Below are 26681 nucleotides of genomic sequence, written 5' to 3'. Positions count from 1 at the left end.
AGTGACTCTTCAGTGTATTTCTCCAAGCCATTTTAATCCGGCTTCCATAGCAACTGTATCAGTAGTGGTACATACCAGTGGGAGCTGAAAGGCAATGTTGTTCTGTGTTATTGGTAGGAAAAAAAAAAACACATAAAAACATAGCTGTTTCTTTAGGCCTCTGCCTCTATTCTTTGAAATCATAGTCTGAATGCCTATGTTTTGGGTGACAGGCTGAATAATAGGGACTCTCAGAGCGTGGCTGGATTAATATTAATGGCACAGTTGTTACGGGCTGCCTTCTTCAGGCTGGACATGGTGTGAAGCATGTACAGCGTTCTCTTTTTGGATGAACACATCTTTTATTATTCTTTAGGTGTTCCATGACATTGCTTATAAAGCAAAAGACAGGCACGACCTGATTGCTGGTATTGATGAGTTCCTAGATGAAGTCATTGTCCTTCCACCTGGGGAATGGGATCCAGCAATTAGGATAGAGCCTCCTAAGAGTCTTCCATCCTCTGACAAAAGGTAAATTATAGGCAGTTGATAATTTTCAGTTGCTGGGATGACCCTGAGAAGGAGGTTGTATTTAAAAAAAAAAAAAGTGAAGTCAACCTATTGTTCTAATATTTTCAGGTTCCTGTTTAACTGGATGTATTTTCTCAGATAGATCACTTGTGTGCCTTGGTTTCACATTTCCTTGACACTGTAAAATAAATGTTATGTGGTATGATGTTCTTCAGTTATTATATATTGGAGATCTCAGATTACTACATGGGAATGTATCACAGACATTCTTAGGGGATGTTTTGGGGACCCCCTGTATTTCTGGAAACACAAATTTACTGAAGATGAGTCCTTGTAGATGTACACGGTTAAGAAATTGGGTAAAATAGTTGAAGAGAAACAATTTTCTAGAAATCTATTTTTTCCCAGTTGAAACAGTTTCCCTCTTTTAAGATACACAGTTCATGGCCGGGCACGGTGGCTCACACCTATAATCCCAGCACTTTGGGAGGCCAAGGCGAGCGGATCACGAGGTCAGGAGATTGAGACCATCTGGGCTAACACGGTGAAACCCCGTCTCTACTGAAAATACAAAAAATTAGCCGGGCGAGGTGGTGGGCGCCTTAGTCCCAACTACTCAGGAGGCTGAGGCAGGAGAATGGCATGAACCCGGGAGGCGGAGGTTGCAGTGAGCCGAGATCTCGCCACTGCAGTCTGGCCTGGGCGACAAAGCAAAACTCCATCTCAAAAAAAAAAAAAAATATATACACACACACACACACACACACACACACACACACACAGTTCATTCAACTTTCCTATTCATCCAGTCGTTTGTATTGGTTCTAAATGTAACACTTAAAGAATCGTCTGTTAGATAGCAGAAAGAAATAACAATCTTTCACCTTAAGGGTTTTCACTCCATCTCTCCATTAGCCAGAGTATGATACAGCTAAGAAACAAATGAATAAAATAAACTAATATACTCTTGGGCTCTGTTGTCTTGCTTAGAAAGAATATGTACTCAGGTGGAGAGAATGTTCAGATGAATGGGGATACACCCCATGATGGAGGACACGGAGGAGGAGGACATGGGGATTGTGAAGAACTGCAGCGAACTGGACGGTAACTGACAGTTTCCTTTGCCATTCATGATGAGGTTCTCCTTAAACGTAAATTTCCCTTCATCTTTCTATCAGCATATTATTCACTAGTTTGTTCATTTGTTCAGTCAACAAATATTTGCGGTATACCTATTTGTCACGGGCCCTGGGAATATAGCAGTGAATTAAATGATACTGTATTCCCATAAGGATCTTGTATTGTAGTGAGAAGACATAAACAATAAGTGAATAAGTAACTGTGGTGATGGTTTTATGAGGAAAATTAAGGCAGAAGTAGGGACTTTGAGGATGGGAGTATTGTATTCCAATTTTAGATAAGAGTGGTCAGAGAAGGCCTTACAGAGAATGGCAACGTTTGAAGAAAGTGCTACAGGAGGTGGGAGACAGACCATGTGGGTGTGGTGGGTGTGTGGGGTGGGCTGCAATAGAGTGTCTGGTGTGTGGTAGGGCTGGCACCAAAGCCAGAGAAACTAGGGGAGAATGACTGAGGGCATGTTAGGGTCAGAGAGCTGGCAGAGGACTGACAGATGTACCAGCCTTAACCTCTTGGCTTTCATAATTCCATTTCTCACCTGTATGTGCATTTAAAAGTGAGTAACATGATACAGGAATGAGTTCTCACTGTTCTGCCTCCTTAGCCTGCAGTTGGAAATTCAGGTTTCCTAAATTGCTTCAGCTAATTTCTTTCCATGATAACTCTTCCTTCCCTCCCATTAGATTCTTCCTTTTATTGGGTGTTAAGTAAGATTTTAAGTGGGATACTTATTTTATGAAGATATGGCTTTTTAAAAACACTGGAGGGTTTTTGAAAATGAAAAGGTATGTCATTATAATGTGCAATTGAATCTGAATGAAATGAAGTTATTTCATTCTCCTGATGACCCACTTGGATTTCTCTCCCAAATTAACAGGACATTATTCCCCTCTCCTTTATTCTCAAAGGATAGAGAACATAAAATCTTCTCTCCTCTCCTCCCCTAACCTTTCTTTGAATAGTTTTCTGAAAATTATTTCCATTAGGAATAGCCTTTCCTTTTTCTACAGATAGGAGTTTTGGGATTTAATTTTTAATTTAATCAGAATATATTTCATTCTTTTATATTTCACCTTTGCTAAACTGAGTGTCTGTAGTATGCCTGGTACCATGCACAGCCCTGTGAATACTAAGAAAACTGAAGCAGGGCACTGAGTGCGGCTAAGGTCCAGTGGGTACGCAGACAGATAGATGGACAATCCTAATAAAGTGCGATAGCCAAGAGTGGAAATACGAACTATAAGTGCAAGGTCAAGGCTTCAGAGAGCTGTTGAGCTTTGGAATAGGGCATTCTAGGCAGAAACCCTGGGGAAGACTGAGGTTTGAGGTTTGGTTGGGAGGGTGAGTAGACTGATGTGCAAGTCACTCAACTGACCTGCTGACACATGTCATGCGGCTCAGCTGCATTTCCTCCCATCACACACCTGCATGGCTTCCTCCCTTAGTTCCTTCAGGTCCTTACCCTAAAGTCGCCTTCTTGGAGACCTTTTCTGGTCACTTTGTCTAAAATTTCAACCACCTTTTCTCCAGTACTACATAATGCTCTTCCCCATTTAATTTTTCTCTTGATTTTTATCACTATGTGTTGCATTTATTCATTTATTGTCTGCCTCCTTTTGGTCCCCAGAGTAAACTCCATGAAAGCAGAGTCTTTTTGACACATGTTGTTCACTGTTATGTCCTCAGCACTTAGAAGAGTGCCAGAGTGTGGGCATATTTCAAGTGCTTAACGGCATTTATTGAGGATGAAAGAATGGATGAATAAATGAGTGAGTGAATGAATGAATGAATGAGAGTGGAAAGGGTACTATGGCAAGATGATGAAGGGCCTTTATATGATCTGCTCACATATTTGGATGTTTTTCTCTAGGCAATGAAAAATGTTAATGTATTTACACAGTTCACTCTTTTCTAAAGACCAACTGGCTGGTCTTCAGGAAATGTGACACCTAACTTGGTGACCCAAAAAGAAAGAGATAGAAGAAAATTTATTCCTTTATAGTTTTCTGGTTTCATCATAAGTGGTTAAGTAGTATCTTGTCACTGATTCAAGCATTTTAAATATGTTATGTTTGATTTAATGAGTTACTTCTTGATTAATTTGATGGTAATTTACTTTACATTTAGTGGATGTTTGCCTTCTCTCTGCCCAGGTTCTGTGGTGGACTAATTAAAGACATAAAGAGGAAAGCGCCATTTTTTGCCAGTGATTTTTATGATGCTTTAAATATTCAAGCTCTTTCGGCAATTCTCTTCATTTATCTGGCAACTGTAACTAATGCTATCACTTTTGGAGGACTGCTTGGGGATGCCACTGACAACATGCAGGTGGGTATGGTTTTGAGGAGGACACAAATAGTACAGCCCAGATTGCCTTCCTCACCCCTACAGCTCCGTTAGAAGCAGATGGCCTTTCAGTTACTCAGCGTGATTTTCTTTCTTTTGCTGGATGCTGCATTTTACTTTGCTTCTGGCCTGCTGCTGTATTTCCAGCATTTTAGTAATTATAAAAATAGCTCGATGAAATCTGGCTTGAGTCACAAGTGGGGAAAGGAAGGGAAGGAAATGAGGATATACAATTCTATTTGGGCAAAAGCATATCAGCTGCTTTAATTTTGTACAGTGCACAAGGTTTAGATCTTCTACTACTTTGACTATGTGAAACATATTCTGTTAAACTTGATGATTACACTTTCTTCGGGAATGTATGATTAGCTTAATTTTACACATGAGCAAATAGCATGGAACCATTGAGTGATTTGCTCAAAGTTGGGTTTGCATGTTTACCAGTAAAATTTGGTTTTAATGAATACAAGCTAACAGTTACATCTCCTGTAGGTGGACCTGATTCTCGTTACGCTGTAACAACTCTGGCTTGACTTATTTTCTATGATTAATTGTAACCACAATTAGTTGGTTACTTCGCAGATAGCATTACGTTTCCTTTGCAACAATAATAGCTAAAGTTTTGGTGACAGAAAAGATGTTTTTGGTTCCCTCTACCAACCAGAAAAATTTGTCCAAAATTACTTTTAGTTGATCCAATCATTTGAAAAAAGGTAGTGTGCTAAGTGATGAATACAAAGTAGTGAATGAAGTTATATTCCTATGAAAAGGACCAGATTGAAGCCCTTTTCATACTTTTTCTTCCACTTTACTGTATAGTATTGTATAATATATGTGGTATTCTAAGTGATGCCAGCCAGCTTATTTTTTAAAAAATGCAGCTGATTCCATAGGATTGCTTTTTTTCTACTTTGGCTTTCTTTCCTGGGCACATGCATATTTTAGATCTTTGTCTAAATACAAAAATACTATGGAGATTATAACATCTGTGTTGACCTAAGTAAAAAGGGAGAAATTATACAATTGTATTTTAGTTTGTCAAGTGCAGTTTTATCTTTTAGTTCTTATCTAGCACTTCGCAGCATGTTACCCCAAAACTTAGAGGCTTGAAACAACCATTTGATGACTCTCTTTCATGGTTTGGATGGTGAGTTGGCTCAGCTGAGTAGTTCTCTCTTTGGTCCCTCATCCACTTGCAGTCAGATGGCAGCAGAGGTTGAGGTCATGCAGCAGCTTCTTTACTCATGTGTTGGTGCCTAAGCTAGGATGTCCAGAATATTTGGGGTCTGGATACTCTCCTCACGACTTCTTCACATAGCTAACTTGGACTTTCTCACAGTGAGGAGACTGTGATGACTTCTGAGAGTTCATGCTCCATCAGAAAGAAGCAGTTGCCACTCAGCTTTGCTTTTTCCCATGTGAATGTGTACCCAGTATTGCTTCATTCTCTGATCTTCAAAGAGAGGCTGAAAATTCTAATTCTTAGTGAAACCAGCGATTTTTAAATATTGGCAACTGATTAACATTTTAGAAAATAACATCGTGCTGGTCAAAGAATACATATCTCTGTGTTACCAGTGAGAGATCTGCAGCATGGGTTATAAGAACCAACTCTAATGGGACATAGAGATGAAATACACAGAGCGTGTTTGTCTCCTTTCCTCTCATTTGTAAGACAAAAATGAATACATTAAATTGTAGGAGTGATGTCAGTAATAGAATTTTTATAAAAGTTGATCTATATCCAAGTTGCACAGCTATTCTTCATCTAAATGACAGCATAAGGATAACTAAAACAGATCGTTCAAGAAAAAAAAAATGGAGAAGATGGCACTGGGGGAACACCCTATGGCCAGCTTGAAGAAGTTAATACAGGCAACCACATGTTAAGAAAATAGAAGAAAGCTGTGATTTTGAGAGGGTGGTAAGAACAAAACTGTCTTCCGTCTGTCAGTCTGTCAGAATGTATAGAGACTTTCTTGTGTTGTGCAGATAATTTTTAAACATTTTTTGGTGGACATCCTCATTGAGATGGGGACATTGCAATATTGCCTATGTGTATTAGTTTATTGACTTTTTTGAATTGAATTGTAATTCTTTGCAACCTCATAAGACTTGGCTTTATAATGTTGCATCTAACTGTAGAGAAGAAATCTGTTCAGATCTGTTTTGATCCCTCCTAGATGGATGAACTTCCATATAAGTAAGTTTTGGGAAAGTAGAGGACTCTATTATGTAACATACATAGTTAATCGGTATTTTTCTCCTCTGTGATGTATGACCTGGGAAAGGCCTTGCTGGTGGAATTAGCTATTTTCTGTGTTCTAAAGATTTCAGGAGAAACGTAAATACTTTCAGTGCTTCAGGATGTTAAGTAGTCCACTAAAATAACCGTTTGCTGGATGTGACTCCTAGGAGTTGACTTTCAAATGTATGGGGAAATTTTCCAGATGTAATTTGATTATTTTATTAATAAATTTTGTAACATACATTGATAATTTCACTGAAACTGTGGGTGGATTGTTTGAAAATACTGAAGAACATATTTTTCACTCTCTTCTGAAGCTTTTTTCCTTTAAGAAACATATTGGTAATGTCTTTCTCCTAGACTACAATTTGATACATCTAGAAGTCACAGTAAGTGGCAAAAACACTGAAAAAGAGGGATAGAAAATTAATGACTATTAATTTAAATTTGTTGAACTGAAACTTAACAAATATTAATAATTTTATCTATTTTAAGGACTAGGGAGTAAGGTGATTTCATATGTGGAAGGTAATCTCTTGATTGAAAGGGTGTGTACTTTACCACACAAAATTTTTGATTTTCTGGCAGGAGAAGTCTTCTTGACCTGGGACCAGGATAAGAAAATATTTTATGGATTAGGTGCTAAGGCCTAGGTCATTTTACAAGTCTATGGCAGAAGTTGATTCATTCATTGCAAATATTTATGGAGTGTCTACTATGTGTTTGACACTGTTTTAAGTGCTGGAGATAAAGATAGATGAGCAAAATAGACAGGAATTCCAATTTTGAATCCCAATTATAGTGTAGGGTGTTGATGAAAACAGTCTTTTACAGTTACACCCAAGAGATACCAGTAGTGGGGTGTAGTGGGCTTATTTAGGGGATGAAGTCCTCTGGCTTCACTTGCTTTTCTAAACAGTAGACCAAGACTAAGCAGAAAAGCATTGGCAGAGCCTGAAATAGTCTGCAGTTATGTCACATGCCTTCATAAATGTGGCAGTGGGTTATTCTCAAAAGTACAGGCAGCTCAAATGAGTCAAATGAGAACAGTGTCCTTGCTTTTAAAGGCAGACAGCTCAGAGATGGTTCACATAGGGCCTTTATTGTCAGGCTACAAATAGACATGGGTGCTGGGTAGAAACGTGTTGTGAAAACACAGATGAGTCACTGCATGGCTGTTGTCTAAGCAAACTCTTCTGCCAACTTCTGTTCAGAAGGTCTTGCCTGCTTGAAGCATTTATCTTAGAGCATATATATATGCATATATAATTAGAAGCAGATTATTTTGGGAGCTATGTAGATTATTTCCCATGAAATTATGTTCAAAATAGAAGAGTTGAGGCTACAGTGACTCTAAGTACAATCATACAATTATAATGCTGACATAGATGATTGCATGAATTCACTAGTTTGGCGTACACATTTTGCCCGTTATGCTGCTCTGAGAGAACTCTGGGACTTACAGAATGGGTGTTCACAAATTTCTTGTTAAATGTCAGCAGTAAACTTTAGCTGGGGCTTCTTTGAATAACTGAACCACTCAGCCAAGAGTTGATCTTACATTCATCTCAGATGCAACCCTGACTTGTGACTGTTTCCCTTTTTTATAGTTCAGCAATGGAGGACTCGAACATAAGCTTTCTGAAGTCCGAGAATTGTGCAACACTCTTATTTTCCTTTTCTTATAGTAAGTCCCACAGTAATGCTCTGGTGTCCTTGCCATATTGTCAGGTAAACAAAGACTTTTCAGCCTTACCATCCTAAAAAACATGTCCCCTTCACAACTAAACTCTCTGTAACCATGTGTGCCAACTCACTGCATTGTTGCAGTCATTCCTCGCTATCAGCAGAGGATTGGTTCCAGGACCCCTTTTCTTCCCATGGATACCAAAATTCATCAATGTGCAAATCTCTTTTACAAAATGGGGTACTATTTGTGTAGTACCTTTGCACATCCATATACTTTATCTCTAGGTTACTTATAATGCCTAATACAATGCAAATACTATGAAATATGTTATACTATATTTTAAATTTTGTATTAGCATTTATTGTTATATTGTTATGTTTTATTTTTAGTTTTTCCTGACTATTTTTGATCTGGAGTTGGTTGAATCCACTGATGCGGAACCCGTTCATATGGATGGGCCAATTCATTTATACTCTTGGTTGCCAAATGAGTATACTGCTCAATTCATTTAGCTACTTCTAATTACATTGTTAAATGTCAGTGTATAAATATATTTCAGTAGAATGTATTACTACCATTGGTTTTTCATTCAAAGTACTGTCTGAATGGAACCTTAATGCAAATTAAATCAACAAATATTTATGGATTACTTAGTCTATGGGCAAGATACTTATGTAAGGAATAATTTTTGATACCTTGTGACAAGTCTTACTTAAAAAATTGTTCCTTTTAGTGTTATGAAATACAGAAAGTCTTTTAATTTAAAACTACATCATTGATTGTGAATGAATAAGCACAGTCTAGAGTGAAGACTGAGTGAAGAAAGTAATTTTAATTTTTTTCCAGGAGTAAATATAATCCTATTTTCACAAACCTTTTAGCAAAAGAATACAGTAAGATTTTTAGATTCTGTGAATTTTGTGATATTTATGGAGCTTAACAGAGCACATTTTAAGGGAACTTGTCTCATAATAAGGAACATTTATAGTTGGCATCTCCAAATTTGAGACTTTATTTTAACATAAAGCTGTGCTGAGAATATTTAATCAACCTGCTTAAGTTGGAACTATATCATTTCTTATTCACATGCGATGTTCCTTGATAAGATAGACGAATCTTTACAAAGCCTATTATGTGTAATTTATAACAGCAAGATTAAAGCAAATTGGTAATTGCTTTACTATATTGAGAATTGTACAAGAATTTCAATTTAGCTGAGTGTTGTCCTTTGGCACCAAAATGCATTTCCTCCTTGAAGTGAAAATATAAGGTGACGTTAGTCTACACTATCAACATATTCCAGTTTCAAAGTTAGGTAGAGATAATCTGTTGGAATGACACAATTTTGGTAGGTAAAAATAAATAGACCTATTTAGCAACAAAATAAGGATTCTGCATTACCTGGTTGCCTCTAAAATTCATTAGCTATTCCTTCTTTAAAGGAACTTCAAATAATGTGCTTTGCTTCATGGGCAAGTTGTAAATTAAATCCTGTTTGATTGAGGTTAAGTAATGTGTATTTGGTGGGTTTTTTATTTGAAAGACCTTTGCCACCCTATTTTCTTGGTGATCAGAAAATGATAGTGATTTAGGCAGGGATGTGGGGAGTCTCAACTGATGCTAAATTCTAATTCTTATTTTGTGTTTGGTTTGCAACTGTTTTGAGAATAAGATATAATTATATATTGTAGAAAATTCCAAAAATCCCCCCAAAATATGTAGACCCTGAAACCCATCAACCAGAATTAATCATTATTAACATTGTTGTGAACATTTTCCCATACATCTTAAAATTCATGTGTATGCAGATAGATTGATATATAGGACTTTATATAAATAAATTAATCATTATTAACATTGTCATGAGCATTTTCCCATATATCTTAAAGTTCATGTGTATACAGATAGATTGATATATAGGATTTTATATAAATAAAATCCTATACATGCTGTTACATAATTTTAGTATTTCATGGATGTCTTTCCACTTCAGTATGAATATTTAACATCATTTTTAATGACTACATATATTTATACACATGATGCATGTGCTATAATTTACTATAACAGAGCCCCTCTTAGTGGACTTTTAGTTTTTCCTGTTTTTTTATAAACAAAAAAAATGTAGGTGATTAACTACATGTTTATTATTGAGATTACCTTCCTAGGGCAAATTTCTAGCAGAATGATTGCAGGATATGCTCATTTTATTTTTTGATATTTGTTTCAAATACACTACAGAAGGCTATACCAGTTCGTACGTCTACCAATAACAGACAAAGATGTCCATTTTCTTATACCCTTGTGAAAACAGAATTTTGTCCCATATTTTCATTTTTGTCATTCTGTGGGTTGAAAAATAATGGTTCATTTTAATTTAATTCTAATTTCTTTGATTACTTAGTGAGGGTGAATCTCCTTTTGCATTTTTATTGATTGTCTATACTCTTTATACTTGTATCATTGGTATATTTTCCTTTTGGGGCATTTAGGGTTTTTTTCATTGCCTTATGAGAACTCTTTGTATAATAAGGATATTTTCTCTTTGCTTGTGAGAAATATTACAAACTGTATTTTTCTTAGAGCTGCCATGTCTTTTAACCTTATTTATGATTTCTTTTCCTGTATAGATCTTAATTTTTATGTAGCTAAAATTGTCAGTTTTTTACTAGTTTCTTCTTTTCATCATATATTTAGAAAGGCTTTCCCTACCCCAAGATTAAAGAAATATTTACCCACATATTTTAGTTCTTTTCTGTTTTCATTGAAATTTTTTATCCATCTGGAATTGGTTTTTGTGTAAGGTTATACGGGCCTAATGTTTCCGATGATCTAGATACATATTCACAGCTCTTCAAACAAACAAAAAATATTAGAAAGCCCTCCATGTCTTGCTCATCCAGTCTATTAGACTTGGAACTGTTGGTAAGATTTTTGGCTTGTACTTTTCTTCAAGCAGGGAGATAATTCGTCTTTCAAGTCTTGCCTTTTCATCATTTCCTGCTGGCATTGTAAACAGAAATCCTGCTTATGACGACAAAGTAGTTTAGGCAGAGTGGATGGCAATAAGGATTTGGCAGCTGTGATCTGTCAGGACAGAAATCACTGATTTATTGGCTGTAGCTACACAGGGGAAATAAAAAATGAGGGTTGTATATCCAGTCTCCTTCCCTAGTGTAGATGAATGGTCTGTGTGACCAATCGTTACTGCTATTCTGAAGGAGAAGGGGAGGTACATCTCACATTTGGGGCACATGGGAATCACTTGGGGAACTTAAAAAAATACCAAATCCCTAGGCATTATCTTCATTGGTTCTGATTTAATTGTTTAGGGTGGAAATAAAGAATCAGTATTTTTGTATTAAAAAAATCTTCTGAGATGACTCCCATGTGACCCAAATTTGCTTTAGATACTTGCATCATTTCTCCACTTATTTTTGATCATGTGGTTTGGCTTATGCTGGTGACCTGACATCAAAACTCAGATAGGTAATTCCTCTCTGACTACTTATTTCCAGTGACATTGGGCTACCTCATAATTCTTAACTAAACTTTAGCTTCAAAGGCTTATCTAGAAAAATTTAATTTTCTAATTTATTTTTCAGTATGCTGCAGAGTTCCTTATGAATACCACCACAAGGACTGGCATTTCTTTTCACTGTTATAAACAAAAAATTTCTAAAGCCTGAAACACGACAGTAATGTTGGTAAAAGCTTTATCATTTGATGCCACCTTTATTTTCCATACTTTAGTGGGTGGAAAATTGTCAAAAAAAAGAGAAAATTTTTTGTTTTCCTAGGCTGTTCTGCCACTTTTCTCCTCAGCCTTTTTTCCCCTTCTGTTTTTGTCACTCAGCCTCCCTAAACAGGGTTATAATTATTAATCAAAATAATAAAGTCCTTAATAAAAAGGACATAAAACAACAAAAGTCACTTTTTAGTGTTATATGAAGAAACCAAATTGCAATAAAGTCAAAGTTGACAGCATAGATTTTTAATATTTAATGTTTTATCATCTTGAATGTGCTTGCTTTGCATTAGCCATGACAGGTAATGGTGGCCTTGGCAGCCCTTGTCCCAAGTTGCTCAAAGACATAAAATGCTGGTATTACAAATCGTGGTTGGCTTTTAATTTTTTTTAGAATCTTGCTCCTATGGTCTAATTTCTTTTAGTAAAAAATATGTTTTACTATTCTGGGACTTGTCCTAATTTCTTGACTTTTAAAAAACACAGGCCATCCTTGGTTTAATTTTGTACCCTAATGCAAGCTGAAAAATATTCACAAATGTTTTTGGATATCGATTTTGACTTCACTGCTGTCAAGTAAAACAAGCTATTTTGTTTATTATCATTGACTTGTGTGTGATGCAAAGGAATGTAAAAGGGCTCTCAATGGCCATAGTGTTGCCACTTAAGATTTCTGTTGATTTAAAATTTGCTCTGGGAAATACTGTAGACCTAAAGAGGCTTTTTTTTTACCTGTTTCTTCTGAAGACTAATTTTATCTTTTCATATCATTTCTTTTTATCTGCTTCGTCTCTTAAAGGAAAAAGAAATAATAGAGAGAGTCTGAAAAGAAGGTGATGAAAAGCAGCCAAGGAAAAGAAATCAACATTAGATTGTATCTCTGCTTTATACGAGGCTCTGTTCTTAGCTCTTTACATATTATTCTTTCATTTTATCCAAATAATTATCCTGTGAAGTAGCTATTGATTTTACAGAAGAGAAGTAGGATTTAGAAAGGTTACCCAGTTGGTCGCTGGTAGAACTGAGATTTAAATTCAGATGTCCCTGACTCCACGACAGGCTCTTTGTGCTGAGCCACCTGGAAGAGACCTTACAGACTATCCAGTCCAACGTCCTCATTTTTTTTTTTTTTTTTTTTTTTTTGAGACTGTCACCCAGTCTGGAGTGGAGTAGCGTGATCTCAGCTCACTGCAACCTCTGCCTCCTGGGTTCAAGGAATTCTCCTGCCTCAGCCTCCTGAGTAGCTGGGACTACAGGCGTGCACCACCATGCCCGGCTAATTTTTGTGTTTTTAGTAGAAGCAGAGTTTCTCCATGTTGGCCAGGCTGGTCTCGAACTCCTGACCTCAGGTAGATTGATCTGTCCACCTCAGCCTCCCGGAGTGCTGGGATTACAGGTGTGAGCCACCACGCCCGGCCGTCATCTAATATTTAAATACGTACAGTACACATATTGTTGCCATGTATCATTTTGTCAGTCAGAGACTATGCTAAGCACCTTACATACATTATCTATCTAACGTGCATACTAACCCCAGGAAGCATAGGTAAGTTAAATAACTTGCTTAAAGTCATTGGTCTAGGAAATAATATGGTATAGATGTCAATCTGGGATTGTCTGACTCCAGAGTCCAGTTCTCTACCCTAGTATCTCAATTTTTCCTCTCCATAAAAATACTGAAATTGATTGAGGTGAAGTCACATTTCTAAGACCATCAGCTCTCTTTGGCAGAACGGAGCCTCGACTCCAGATTTCTGACTGCCAGTTGTTTGCTCTTTCTACTCTTCTACAGTGGTGTCACATGATCAGAAGTGGAATAGAATGAAAGCCCAACCAAAATGGACTGGAGCACTTTGTGGCATCCTGTGGCTGCACACCTCAGAGTTCAACTGTCCGCAGCCTCATAAATTGCTAGGAAATTTGTTCCTCTGAGAAATCAGGTGTAGAAATGCCTTTATGAGTTATGGCTTTTAAAAATACACATATCCACACATGGTTTTCCTTTTTGTATCAGCGAACACTGAATATAATAAATCAGCAAAGAGATTTCTGATAGTTCACCTTATAAATTGCTTTAAACTTTAGTTACAGTTAAACTAGAGTTATTCATTGATATTATTTTTTAAATTTCTGTATTGTGAAGAGGAAAATGTCAAATAGTTCTTTTCTCAGAAATACTGGAAACATCTCTAAATTTAAGCAAGTTTCCAGTGCAGTGTGTATAATCAATCACCTGTCTCTGTTTCAAGATTGTCAGCCACAGAATGGAAACTGTAGTACTTACCAAAGGATCAAGTACTGAAATAAAAATAATCTGCCTTTAACAGTTGTATGGTTTCCATAAATTAAAGTGGTTTTCTGGAAGAAATTGGTTGTTATCTTTACTGAATGAGCAGCAACGCCTGTTGACCTTTGATAGGTGGAACCTGGAGTATGATTTGGGCCTTGCTTCTTGGTTCCTTTAGCATTTGCTGAGTGCCTACAGACCACATGTAGAGATGGTGGATAGCATGATGAGAGAAAGAGAAACATGGATGATGCCAGAAGACCCTGTTCTTACCCTCCCCAAGATTAGTAGCTGTGTCAAATCAAGTAGAGAATGCAAAAATCTCTCCTTTTGAATTGGTCCTTTCCCCTTTATATTCTCCCTTACATTCAGTCAGTGCTGTCTTGATCCCATAGCAGTGATAAGAAATATCACTCCTTGCTTGATAAAGAATGTTGTAGTGTATCTGCCTGTCACATGCACCCAGAGCATAGCTTGTCCTGCCACAGGAAGCATTCAAGTTTCTACCTTTCATCTTATGCACACACTGGTGTAAATTGTAAAAAAAGAAAGATAAATTATAAAGACATAGAAAGCCCACCGTCTATGCACAAGGGTTGAAACCCCAGCCTATGGTACACCTTTTATCCTTACGAGGGGTGAAGTCTGGTTGGGCAAGTACATACACTGAAGACCCAAAGACTTATGTCACATTGAATGTGAATTTGTTCATATCACTTAACTCCCCTGAATCTCAATGTCTAAATGTTTAAGAAATCAAGGTAAATGCTATTTGTTGGTCTAGGAGAAACTTTTCTGTCTTCTCTGCATAAATACATCTTGGTTCTGCTGCCCTTTCTTGTTATTCTGGTTTCTGTCCCTGTGAGGAAGAACGAGCAAGATAGTCTCTCTGCGGAATGGCTATAAATAATGAGATGGCACCCTTCAGCCATGTGCTGGACCTACATCCATGTAAATGGAAGTCCTTATGAGACCTTCCTGCCAGGCTTCAAACCTAGACTTCTGCATGAACTGGACTTGTTCTGGATTTTTTCAGAGTGTGTGTATTTGCCATGAGAGAAACTAGTCTTACTACTTAATTGTCACCTCTTGTTTTTTATCCACTGTCATCCCAACTCTATTATTGTCTAGTGCTGCTCTAAAGGACTTTCATTTGTTTTCTGAATTGAATTCTACCCTTAAAAGAGGAGCATGTGGTACTGCTAGTGTCAGTCTGTGGAGAATATTGCTGTCTCTGAAGTAGCATAAGAAATATTTTGAGTAATTATTGTAACAATGGCCTCCTAAGCTTTTGAGTGGAACTTACTGTGTTTAAGTTTTGTAAGTTGATTTGAAAAACAATTTCTTCATAATCATTTTACGTATATTGTATTTTCTTTAAAAATGATAAGTGAATGAGAAGTTGCTGGAGAACTTTTGGGACAGTGGTAAGAGGTGGCCTAGTGAGGTTGACAGATGGATAGGTTAACTCAGGGGTTGAGGGTCACTGGAAGTGACTGAGGGGCACTGCAGATTCCCCAGAAATCCACTCTGCTCCAGTCAGGGGGTGGTTTCAATTAAAAGGCTTATTTTTTGTGACATAAATCGTACTTCTAAGAACAGGTAATTTATTGTTTAATTGAAGAGAGAACTCTTCCTATACCAAGAGATCACATGATTTTGCTCCACTGTTTTGTCTACCACTGAATATATTATTGTGTCCTTTAAAGCTATAGAATTTCTTTAGTCATTTGAAAATGTTTTATTTTGCAAATTTTAGTGTTCAGATTTATAGCTTCATGTATTGAATAAAGGGTTTCTGTCATCTTTTTATGTTTAAAAATCATGTCTTCGTAAAATATTATTTTATGTCTACAAAAGAACCTTCCTACAAATACACATATGCTTGTCTATAGGTTGGTACAAAAGTAATCGTGTAGTTTTTGCCATTACTTTAATTACTTTAATGGCAAAAACCACGATTACTTTTGCACCAACCTAACTACTGACTAAACTGATAACTAAAGTTTGAAATAATGAAAAATATAGGAAACAGGCTAGTTTGTCATCCTTGAAAGCATTGGTCCGGAGTGATGTGATTAGGAAAGTTAGGACAGTTTTGTAAGTCAGTGATCCTTGTTGACATCATTGATGATCCTTGTTGACATCCTTTGTTTTTATTATGCTAAAGGAAAATAATGGGTTGATTTCCAGAGATGTAACTAAAAGGAAATGTGGCCATAAAAGACTACCTGTTTATGTTCCAGCACATATATTTTCTCTAGAAATAGTTAATTGAAGCTTTTATATAAGTTTACATTGGACACTGAAAATGTAATGAGAATGTCTTTTGAAATTGGTATTTTAGAAATTGCAGAATGGAGGACAGATCACTTTTTTGGTCCCTTTTGTGCCCCTCTCTACTTCAAAGGTGTTTCTCTAGGGAAAAAAAAGTAGCTTTTGTGCATAAAAGATAGCTACTTATAAGTGCCTACTATGTGCAAGGCGAAATCAGGCTAAAACACTGAAGGGAACCACAAAGAGGAAAATGCCACCAAAAATACTTCTAACCATTTGATTTTTTTGTGTAGAAGCTTCAGTTAGTATTTTAGTAAGGATCAGAGCCACCTTTTGCCTCCTATACACCAGCCGTCATAGTAATTATAGTGCTTTAGAGCAGGTCGACCCTTGGAGTAGGGAACAATGACTAAATTGTATGTAAGGTGAAATAAATGGTGGCAATATGCATATTGGTAAGAGCCTTTGTTCTTCATTCTTTATATGTTAAGACCCTCCTAATAGTATATTCACGTGGCTTTGTTTGCCTAGTGACATCACAAATGAAAAGAAAAAAGACGTGTTTCATTTAACATTTATATTTTCTTTATTTTAGGGCGTGTTGGAGAGTTTCCTAGGCACTGCTGTCTCTGGAGCCATCTTTTGCCTTTTTGCTGGTCAACCACTCACTATTCTGAGCAGCACTGGACCTGTCCTAGTTTTTGAGAGGCTTCTATTTAATTTCAGCAAGTATGTACATACATATTTAATTGCAATTAGAATTGCTTAATTGTAGAACCTTTATAGGCTAGATAGAGCATAGAATAGTGATTAGGCAGATCTAAAAATCACTCAGAATACTGGAATGTTCAGATGTGAGAGGTGAAAGGGTCTTAGCAATTAGGTAGTCACCACTTGTTTCAGGTATGATTCGACTGAGACTGTTACATTGTGTGCGTCCTTGCTCCCTTCCCACTTTTTCTCTTTCCTGTTGTCCTGCCATATGCTCTAGGGGCTGATGCCTGTGGACAGCAGCACCCATGCCCCTTTGCCTTCTGGCTTCCTCTTGGGTTTGGCTAATGGGGAGCACCAACAGAACGGGAAGAGAGAGAGAGAGAGGTCTGAGTATGTCTGCCTTTCCCCAGCTCACCATCTTTGTTTTAGCACAGCATTCTGGCAGTGCTTATCCCTGAGGACTTCAGCCTCTGTCAAGTGGCTTATCCACCTTGACTCTAGCCCTCACCAGGCTCTGGTAGCTCTATTCCTTCCTTGGCCTTTTCAAGCCTGAAGTTAGTAGTGGCTTCCTGCTGTTGATGGTCCCTGAGTGCCTTGCCATTTGTTGTTACTTCAGAATGCCTTCTATTTCCTGCCATGATCCTGACCAACATACTAGAGAAATTAAATTGATTAAGTTCACATCATTCAATAATGAAAGAGACAGGATGCTCTTTACTTAATCCACTGCTCTTCACCCCCAGTTTCATGTTCTTAACTAAAGATAGCTTCCAAAACTCAGCTGAATAAATACCTAACATTTATTGAGAGTTGATCATGTACCAAGTATTATCCTAATATATGTACTAACTCATTTAATTCTTACGGCAATCCTGTGAGGTAGGGACCACATCCTGATTTATAGATGAAAAAGTAAGCACAGGAACAATAAGCAAATTGCCTAACATTACATCACAAGTCATCAGTGGGGCTGGGATATGAATTCTTGCTTTCTGACTCCAGAGTCCAAGTCTCTTCAGGAATCACTAGACGTTTCTAATGGGCATCATAATTATGATATCAGCATTTTCTTTTAGAAATTGATGGATCATTTTAAGAAGGGGAAAAATTAGTTAAGTGAATTATCCAAGTGGCCACATTAATACACAAGTAGATTCAAAATCAGCTTGGGTCTTCTACCCTCTTTCTAATGTAATTGATACCTCTAAGAGAGAATCGCCTTTACTGGCAGATCTCAATCCTTAGGTAGATTGAAGAATGTCTCATGCCTTGCTGGCACTCCTTGTCAGCATTCCCATAGTCTTACATTGTTATACAGTTTTAGGATTTTAATTTTGGAATTGTCATTACCTTCATAGTACATCATGGACTTAACGGACTCATATATAGCCCTTAAAAGTGTGTGTGTTATCAAAAATAGTCATAGGATGGAGGCGGGAAAGAAGATTTAAAACCAGTTTTTTTGAAAACAGGGTTGAGGACATTAGCAGGAGTCTTTTGAGAATGTAAAAAGTTCCAAATATTAAGTAATATTGTGAGTTTTCTGTAGGTAATTATTACTATAAATCCTTTCTCATAATTCTCAGAACATTGGAAAGAATTTTATTCTTGTCAGTTTATAGAAAGAGTCAAACAGTTTTTATATGTTTAAGGAAACATTGTGTGAGACAAGAAAGCCTTTGTAGAAAGATTAAACAAGGATGTACTATAAACAGGAACAAACATGCACAAACTTTGCAGAAAGATTTATTGGATGAAATGTGATCAGAGCCTTAATCTACAGAAAATGTTTGCATCCCAGTTTGTTTTAAGTAATTGTGAGATACAGATTATTTCCTTTTACTAAGCAAGTTCCTTTCACATTCTCCTTTTTTTAATCATAATTGGTAACATAACATAGTTCCAAGTGATTTATTTGATAACAGTTGTAAATCAACAAGAAACATTTGAGAAGCCATGCTTTAAATCCATCACTGAGTAATATGTGGCAAGCATTATTTTAATCACAATGCTATATCATTTGTTTGTGTAATAGCACCTGCAGTGATAATATTCTGTCTAGATACAAAATATTTGGATAGATCACTGTTTCCCAAAGTGTGTTTCATCTATTACTAGTCTTATTCCACGCTCCATGAAAAAAAACTTCTGTGGTCCCAGTAAGTCTGGGAAGTGCTGTATACTGTATACCCACCTCTTGGTAATTCACTTTAGACTTTAGCATGCAAGAGATCTGAAAAAGTCCTTCAGGTAAGAACTATTTTACTTTGTCTTGCCCAGATTTTCCCCAACATGTTTTACCACTGTTGAAGAATAGGTAGATCCTTGCTTTGTAGGTTCACTGGACTCAAACTCTGTATAATAATGGATTTATTTCTGAGGTTTTGATATTTGCCCTGTAAACTGGAGAATTATTTTAAAGGAATATGAATGATATGCTGCCATCTCTTAAAATCAGTAATAGAAGGAAGAAAATAGCTCACAACTTTTCAAAGGACACTTGTAGTTTTATTTCCCAAATTCTGCAATCCGTTTTGCATTGTTTTTACACATTTTATCACAATAATAATTAGATTCCTTCTTTTTACTTGAGTGAGGAATCTGAAAGATGTTTCAGCAATGTGTTCTAAGCTATATAAAAACTTCACAATTAAGGTTGAATTTTAACTTGTATTATTATCATTTGGTCATTCAGTATTTTTTTTCCTATATTCTTTAAACAGTTTACTTTTAAGCCTTCAAATTTTTAATTCTTCCATGATATTACTGGGTGTATTCTTTTAGGGAGTTTATATTTCTTTGTCAGTGGCTGCACATTAATTTCTGTAGCATATTTCAGATATGACTTCTTGGTTTATCTGTATCCTTGGTTTTATGCTACTGAGAAACTATGATTCAAAATATCTAGGAACACTGAGTGGTGCCATAACGATATGAATCTATTTTTTCCTTCTAATTCACCATAATTTCTTCTTTGGTCTCTAATATCATTTCCTGTTGCTTTTTAAAACTTAATTGCTATTTAAATTTGGCACGAAGGGAATTTATTGGATGTAATAATACCATTTTACTGCAGTCATTACTGATGATCAACTTATTTAAATTTTTCTCATTTCTTATTCCTCTTTCTTCTTGATGCTCTACACATATCACTTTCATAATGAAGTGCCATTGGCTTTATTGACTTTATTTGGGTCATTCTTGTTGAACTACTCTAGAATTGCTTAAGTCTTTTAAAGCAGCTAGTTTAGTATATTGTTTAGATTCTAAGGTTTAAGTTTATACATGTATCTTTTCCTTTGTACCCAAAGTAATGTTGTTCCTAACCATTAGCTAGTTAATGGATTTGTTTCTCATCCTATCCTGTAAACATTAAATCTATAAACAACTACTAGTATTCCTAAAACAAATCAAGATTGCTCTTTCATCTTCTTGCTAGGGTAGCAAAACTAGGTAATTGTTTAAAATTTTTATTTTAGGGAAAAAGTATGTTGGCTCAGAAGTAACAAAACTGTGTTTCTTAGTTGTTATTCTGACACTGACTCATTGTATGATAATGTAAATTATCTGAAATTTCTAGAACTCAATTTTTTCTATAGTTTACTTATCTCACATAGGCATGCATAGGATTAAAGCAGTGGTGTTCTGGACATAAAGCAAACTGCAAAGGAAAGTAAAAGTTATCTTCAGAAGGATCCCATAAAGTCTATCGAAGATAACTTACCCCAGTATTAATGATCTCCTTCTTCAGTAATGTATTTCAATTGTGTGATTAGATAAGAAGAGAGAAACAAAAGACAATGACTTTTAATATTCACCCTATCTAGAGCTAAATACAAATTAGATGGGGAACCATGCTGTAATTTTTAAAACGAACACCTAAGAATCAAGAGATTTGGCTTCTGGTCAAGCTCTGTCATTAAAACCTTGATGTTGGATAAATGATTTAACTTCCATTGGTCTTGGTGTCCTTACCTATAAAATGAGACGTAATTTGACAGATTGGTGTCTGTATTAGCCAGTGTTCTCCAGAGAAACAGAACCATAAAATGTGAGTGTGTGTGTGTAGATTTATTGTAAAGAGTTGGCTCATGCAATTATAGAGGCTGAGGAGGCTGGCAGGCTGGAGACCCAGGGGAGCCAATGCTCCAGTTTGAGTCTGAAGGCTGTCTGCTATAGAACCAGGAAGAGCTGATGTTGCAGAAGTTCAAAGGCAGTCTGCTGGAGAATTCTCTGCTGCCCTGGGGAAGGTCAATCTTTTTTGTTGTATTCAGGCCTGCAACTGATTGGATGAGTTCCCCCCCACATACTATGGAGGGTGATCTGCTTTACTCAAAGCCCACCAATTTGTATGTTTATGTCTCCAAAAACACCCTAACAGAAACACCCAGAATAATGTTTGACCAAATGTCTAGGCACTTTGTAGCCTGGTCAGGACATAAAACTAATCATCACAGTACCTAAAGAACTTTGAATTCTAATATTCTATAATTTTTAGCTATCACAGGAACAGTCATGTCTTGGTTGCATGAGATATAGCTCATAGGTCAGTGTCAGTAACTGTCTCAGGCAAGTCTTAAGTACAGACATGCATTTATTCATCCTGCAAGTCTTTATTGGGCACTTTCTATGTGCGAGACACTGTGCTAGGTAAAGAATTTGAATTTTATTCTAAGGGCAATGGGAAGCTATTGAAAGATTTTAAGCTGGGGTGTCTGACTTTCATTAAAAATGATAATTTTGGCTGTAGTGTGGAAAATGGCTTTCAGTAAGGCAAGTATAGATATCAGTAAGGATATCAATGAGGGGGTGTGTATCAGGCAAAAACTTACCTGTGGGTTGGGTAAGATTGGGTTGGTGCTGATAAAGGTGGAGAGTTGATTGCCTATGGGAAAGTTTTAAGATATATCATCAACAGTTATCAGAAACTCATTGTCTAAAAGCAAGGTTCTAGAGTGTCCAGCATGCACAATCCTTGACTTTTTTCTTATTCTTATGCAAGTAATACATACTACTACCTGCTTTTTCATCACAAATAAATTGAGTTTAAAAAATCATTATAAAGCACTCTCCACATACTTTTAAAGGAATCAGTATAAAATGGTAAGACATTAACACTTGACCCATCCTTTCAGAGTTGTGAATCTTGAACTATTAATAATTCAGTTGTAAGAAATGGGAAAGGCCTCAAAAGACGGTGATCTCCTTAGATGGAAGTAGCCTATTCTAAGTCTGCTGTGGGACAAACACAGAAGGATGTTGGTCGCAAGATGCTTCACACCCAGCTTCAGCAGAAGAATATCAGATCTGTGGGCAGACTTCATAAGCTCCATAAGACGTGGAAGGGTCTGGCAGTAGCATGGCAAGACAGCCTTTCTTGATCTGATGACAGCTCATATTTCTAATTCCACCTCATGTTGGTGGCAGTCTGTCCACACACAGTGAGCAGTACAGGCCATCTTGTGCCATGTTATCTTTTTAACTACTTTTTCCTCTTCCTGGCCTTGCTCTCTCTGGTCTGTCCAGAAAGTTTCTACTACTTATCCCTGAACACCTTGAATTTTTTCTGCAACTTCCTCTTTCCTTCCAACCAGAATTAGTTACTCCTTCTTCTGTAACATTATCACTTACTATTTTATAGTGTGATACATTTATCGATTTGTTTCCCTCAGTAGACTGTGATGACATAGGGACAGAAAACATATTGATCTTAGTGTCTTTATGAACCCTTAAAGCTCATACAAACATTTATTGAACACATACTAAGTACCAGTGTTAGGTTTGCAAATTATTTACTCTATAAACTCTAGGAAGGTAGGGACCATATTTTTTGAATGAGAAAAATAATAAGGTTTTCACATATAAATGATATAACTACTCTGAATGTGTTTTCCTCAAATTTTTATTGTTTTGAAATTGTATCATTAGACTAAATTCTTAAACTTAGTGCTTTCTGGCTGAAATAGAGTTTCACATTTAGTGGCTAAAGGTGATCTTGTATTTTTGTCAATCTTTCTGTAGACATTTGGTAGTTTTATATTATTCCTTGTGTTCCAAGGAGGAGGGATCTAAACACCTTTCTTTCTTTTTTCCAGGGACAATGATTTTGACTATTTGGAGTTTCGCCTTTGGATTGGCCTGTGGTCCGCCTTCCTGTGTCTCATTTTGGTAGCCACTGATGCCAGCTTCTTGGTTCAATACTTCACACGTTTCACGGAGGAGGGCTTTTCTTCTCTGATTAGCTTCATCTTTATCTATGATGCTTTCAAGAAGATGATCAAGCTTGCAGATTACTACCCCATCAACTCCAACTTCAAAGTGGGCTACAACACTCTCTTTTCCTGTGCCTGTGTGCCACCTGACCCAGGTGAGGGCATCACACTTTGTGTTTATGCTTGCTTCGTATTTGGAGAAAGGTGTAGGCTCCTTGCTTGCAAATATTCAGCATGCTGTCATGGTCCTCAGGAATTAGTCTTGTTTTTTGTCTGAAAAACTGTGCTACTGAATTTGACGTCTCATTGCCTGAGGTATTTTAGCTGTATGATTCAACCAGGAAGGAGACCAGGAGCTCTGGAATGTGAAAATAACCAACTCAATATTTTGAAATTAACTCAAACTGTGGGATTTGCAAGGAATTTATGTGTACATTATTCTTGATTTTATAAGTGGGGAGACCTGGATACATGTATTAACAGATATAAATATGTGACAAACTTACCCTCTGCTGCTGCTTTATTGGTGTAGGAATCTCTTCCTTTAAGTAAACTTTTAATACATGATTTTAAGCTTATAGAAGAAAAAGATACTAACCCACTTCAGACAATTTGAAGCATTAAATTAAGAAAAAAGAACTTCAGATTGGAATTGCCTAGCGGTAGAATTTTATAGTTTATCTCTGCTAGACAAATAAGAAAAGAAAGGAAGAGAGAAGAAGAAACAAAAGAAGGAATGTGATGTTCTAGGAGTAGATTTATATTCTAGAGTCCAGAAGGACATAAAAACAAAAGTAATTCCTGGAAAGGAATGTGATTCTCTATATCTTAGCCCTTTAAAATCTATCATACCAAACATGAGTTGATATCGTAAGTTTTTCACAAAAAAAAAAAAAAATGTTCAGCTTGGTCTTTGGAATTCTTTGTTGGAGTAATTCCATGATAAAATTCCATTTTATAATATGAAAGGCATTTCAAAAAAGGATTTACTTTGAGGGAAGTTGTTTTAGATCTTCTCTCGTATAAAAAGGAATAGGGACTGGGTGCAGTGTCTCTTGCCTATAATTTTGAAATTAACTCAAACTGCAGTATTTGCAAGGAATTAATGTCTATATTATTCTTTGTACAGCACTTTGAGAGACTGAGGCAGGTGGATTGCTTGAGCCCAGGAGTTTGAGACCAGTCCGGGCAACATTATGAAACTCTGTCCCTACAAAAAAATAGAAAAATCAGCCGGGTGTGCTGGCACGTACCTGTAGCTACTCAAGTGGCTGAAGGGGTAGCAAGACTCTGTCAAAAAAAAAAAAAAAAAAAAAAGAAAGAAACAGAAAAAGGGATAGGCATTTGTGTCAGACAATTAAATGTTAGTAGCACTGGTGATCCTAGGTCATGCAATTAGCTACAGGTCTGTGTCCCTTAAAATAAAAATTGATATACAGTCCATACTTTTTACTGAGGTCTTTTAGTACCAGAAGTATAGCAGTGTTCAAAGGGCTGGGACACAAATATGGGGCACATTCATGCAGTATCCACTGTGATTTATAGATTCTGAGGAAAAAGCTCTTAATGTTTACCGTAAAACTAACATGGTTATAGACTAGAATACAGAATGCTTATGAATTTAAAAAATAAGCAAGATATTACAAATTATTTTTATGCTTGTGGCATGCCGTTTCAGATTGTTCCTAGATATTTTGGTATGCAATTCATTCTTCTCTGCCACATTGGTGGAGAAGTCTTAGAAGACCGGTATGTGTCTTGAATTGAGAGAAAAGAGAACACTACTTCCCTCACAATGAGGCAGTCAGTAACACTGACGACAAGCTAGGGCCTTGTTGGACTTTGCACTCATGGATTCTTTTTGTGTTAAGAAAAATCAGCACACATTAAAATAAGACCCATATTTAAAAGCAATGCAGAAAGATACACAAAGTAGAAATTTAAAGATTCAGACTAACAAAAATGCCATATAGTTATAAAAGCTAACTAGTGTTCAGCTGTATACTGATTTGAAATATTTGATAGTACTTGGAAACAAGCACAATATATATCACTCCACCCTTGATATATATTATTATTAGAATCAATTAAATGTGCTCCCCAGAGAAACACAGATGTTACTGTCACTCAACTATATGGAGCTCTTCCTAGGAGAGAAGGGGGATAAAACTCCCAATAACCATACAACCTGGACTTTCAGGGAAGTCCAGGTATTCAAAATATTGGCTTTATAAACATTTAATTGTGAGATTTTCAGCCTTGCCTTACATGTATTAATTTATATATAAATATATGTATACATTTATTTATGACTTCTTAGACAGGTTTGAGTAATCATACACTAAGATTTTCTAAAGGAAAAAAAGTACTTTGAGGTATTCATGAAGCCAGAGGAGGGCTTTGTCACCACACCTGTCACACGGAAAAAACCATCTAATGTCAACCCCATACCTACCTGAGGCGAATGGAAACTTGTGTTGGTTGTTTTATTATTTGGATGTTAGAGAAGGTAACATGAAACCAAGGAAGACATATCTAAATGTGTTCAAATTATAAAAAGTACCATGGTTTTACATGTAATCTTCCTTCTAAGACGGATCTTTATTTTTTTTGAAAAAGTGACATTAAGGGTGGAACCTATTTTATACTTGCATGGCAAGTGCTGGCATAAGTGGTGATAGCTTTTCCTTTGTCCAGTTTTTCCCAGGTTGTGTAAAAAGTCAGTGCTGAGTAACTAGGAAGTTGTCCAGAAGGACTCTGGCAATTCCTTCTACCTCTAGTTGGTACCAATAAAGTAGTATCACAGGGCTTTTAAGTCAGAAGATCCTATATTCAAGTCCTGGTTTGGCTAAGGCCAAATGTGTGACTTTTAGCAAGTACCTTTTCCCAAGGTAGCTTAGCCCCATCTTCCTAATCTGTAAACTAAGGTTAATAATAGTACTTACCTTATAGATTTATTTTGAAGGAAAAAGAAGAGCTATTACAGATAAAATTCTTATGACAGTTTCTAATATGTAATAAGTAATCAACTGTTAGCTGCCATTATTATTGCTATTACCGATCCTTAAAATTTAGGGTTAGTATTTAGCCTTGAAGTGTAAGTAATAGAATAAACAGACCTGTCTTTGTCATCCTTCCTTCTAGGCATACCTTGTTGGGCAGTTGGCCCATTTTGCAACAAGAGTGTTGGTTGTACCTCTTATTGGTACTCATGAAAGATATATATGTGAATGTGAAGAATTATTTGAAACTATGGAGATGAAATCTGTTTGTGGTTTGGAAAAAGGCAATGGATAGTTATTTGCATTTTCATGACAATTTCATATTTAACAAAACCCCATCAGATTAATGATTGTGTATCTCCCCCATAACCTTAGTACTTTTTGACAATGTTAATACTTCTCCATAACCTTACTGCTTTTTGGTAGCAAACTGAATAGATTCATCATAAATTTAGTATTTCTTGATATCAAACTGAAAGATGATAGTGAGAGAATAATACAGTTGCATAT

The 26681-nt window shown here is 36.4% G+C and overlaps 1 protein-coding gene across 11 annotated transcripts in view; it reads left to right on the top strand.

The window, feature by feature from the left end:
• Positions 1 to 26681, top strand: part of SLC4A4 (solute carrier family 4 member 4) — a 493252-nt gene that overhangs the window by 365401 nt on the left and 101170 nt on the right. For all 11 annotated transcript variants that reach the window (XM_065545104.2, XM_074039893.1, XM_065545105.2 and 8 more), the window contains 5 exons: positions 356 to 510; positions 1501 to 1614; positions 3801 to 3975; positions 16839 to 16972; positions 23053 to 23324. In XM_065545104.2, the coding sequence (XP_065401176.1) occupies positions 356 to 510; positions 1501 to 1614; positions 3801 to 3975; positions 16839 to 16972; positions 23053 to 23324 (850 nt within the window). The remainder of the gene's footprint in view (positions 1 to 355; positions 511 to 1500; positions 1615 to 3800; positions 3976 to 16838; positions 16973 to 23052; positions 23325 to 26681) is intronic.

The sequence above is a fragment of the Macaca fascicularis genome, chromosome 5 (assembly GCF_037993035.2).
Source record: "Macaca fascicularis isolate 582-1 chromosome 5, T2T-MFA8v1.1".
Taxonomy (NCBI): Eukaryota; Metazoa; Chordata; class Mammalia; order Primates; family Cercopithecidae; genus Macaca; species Macaca fascicularis.
This window is presented reverse-complemented; position numbering and strand designations above follow the sequence as displayed.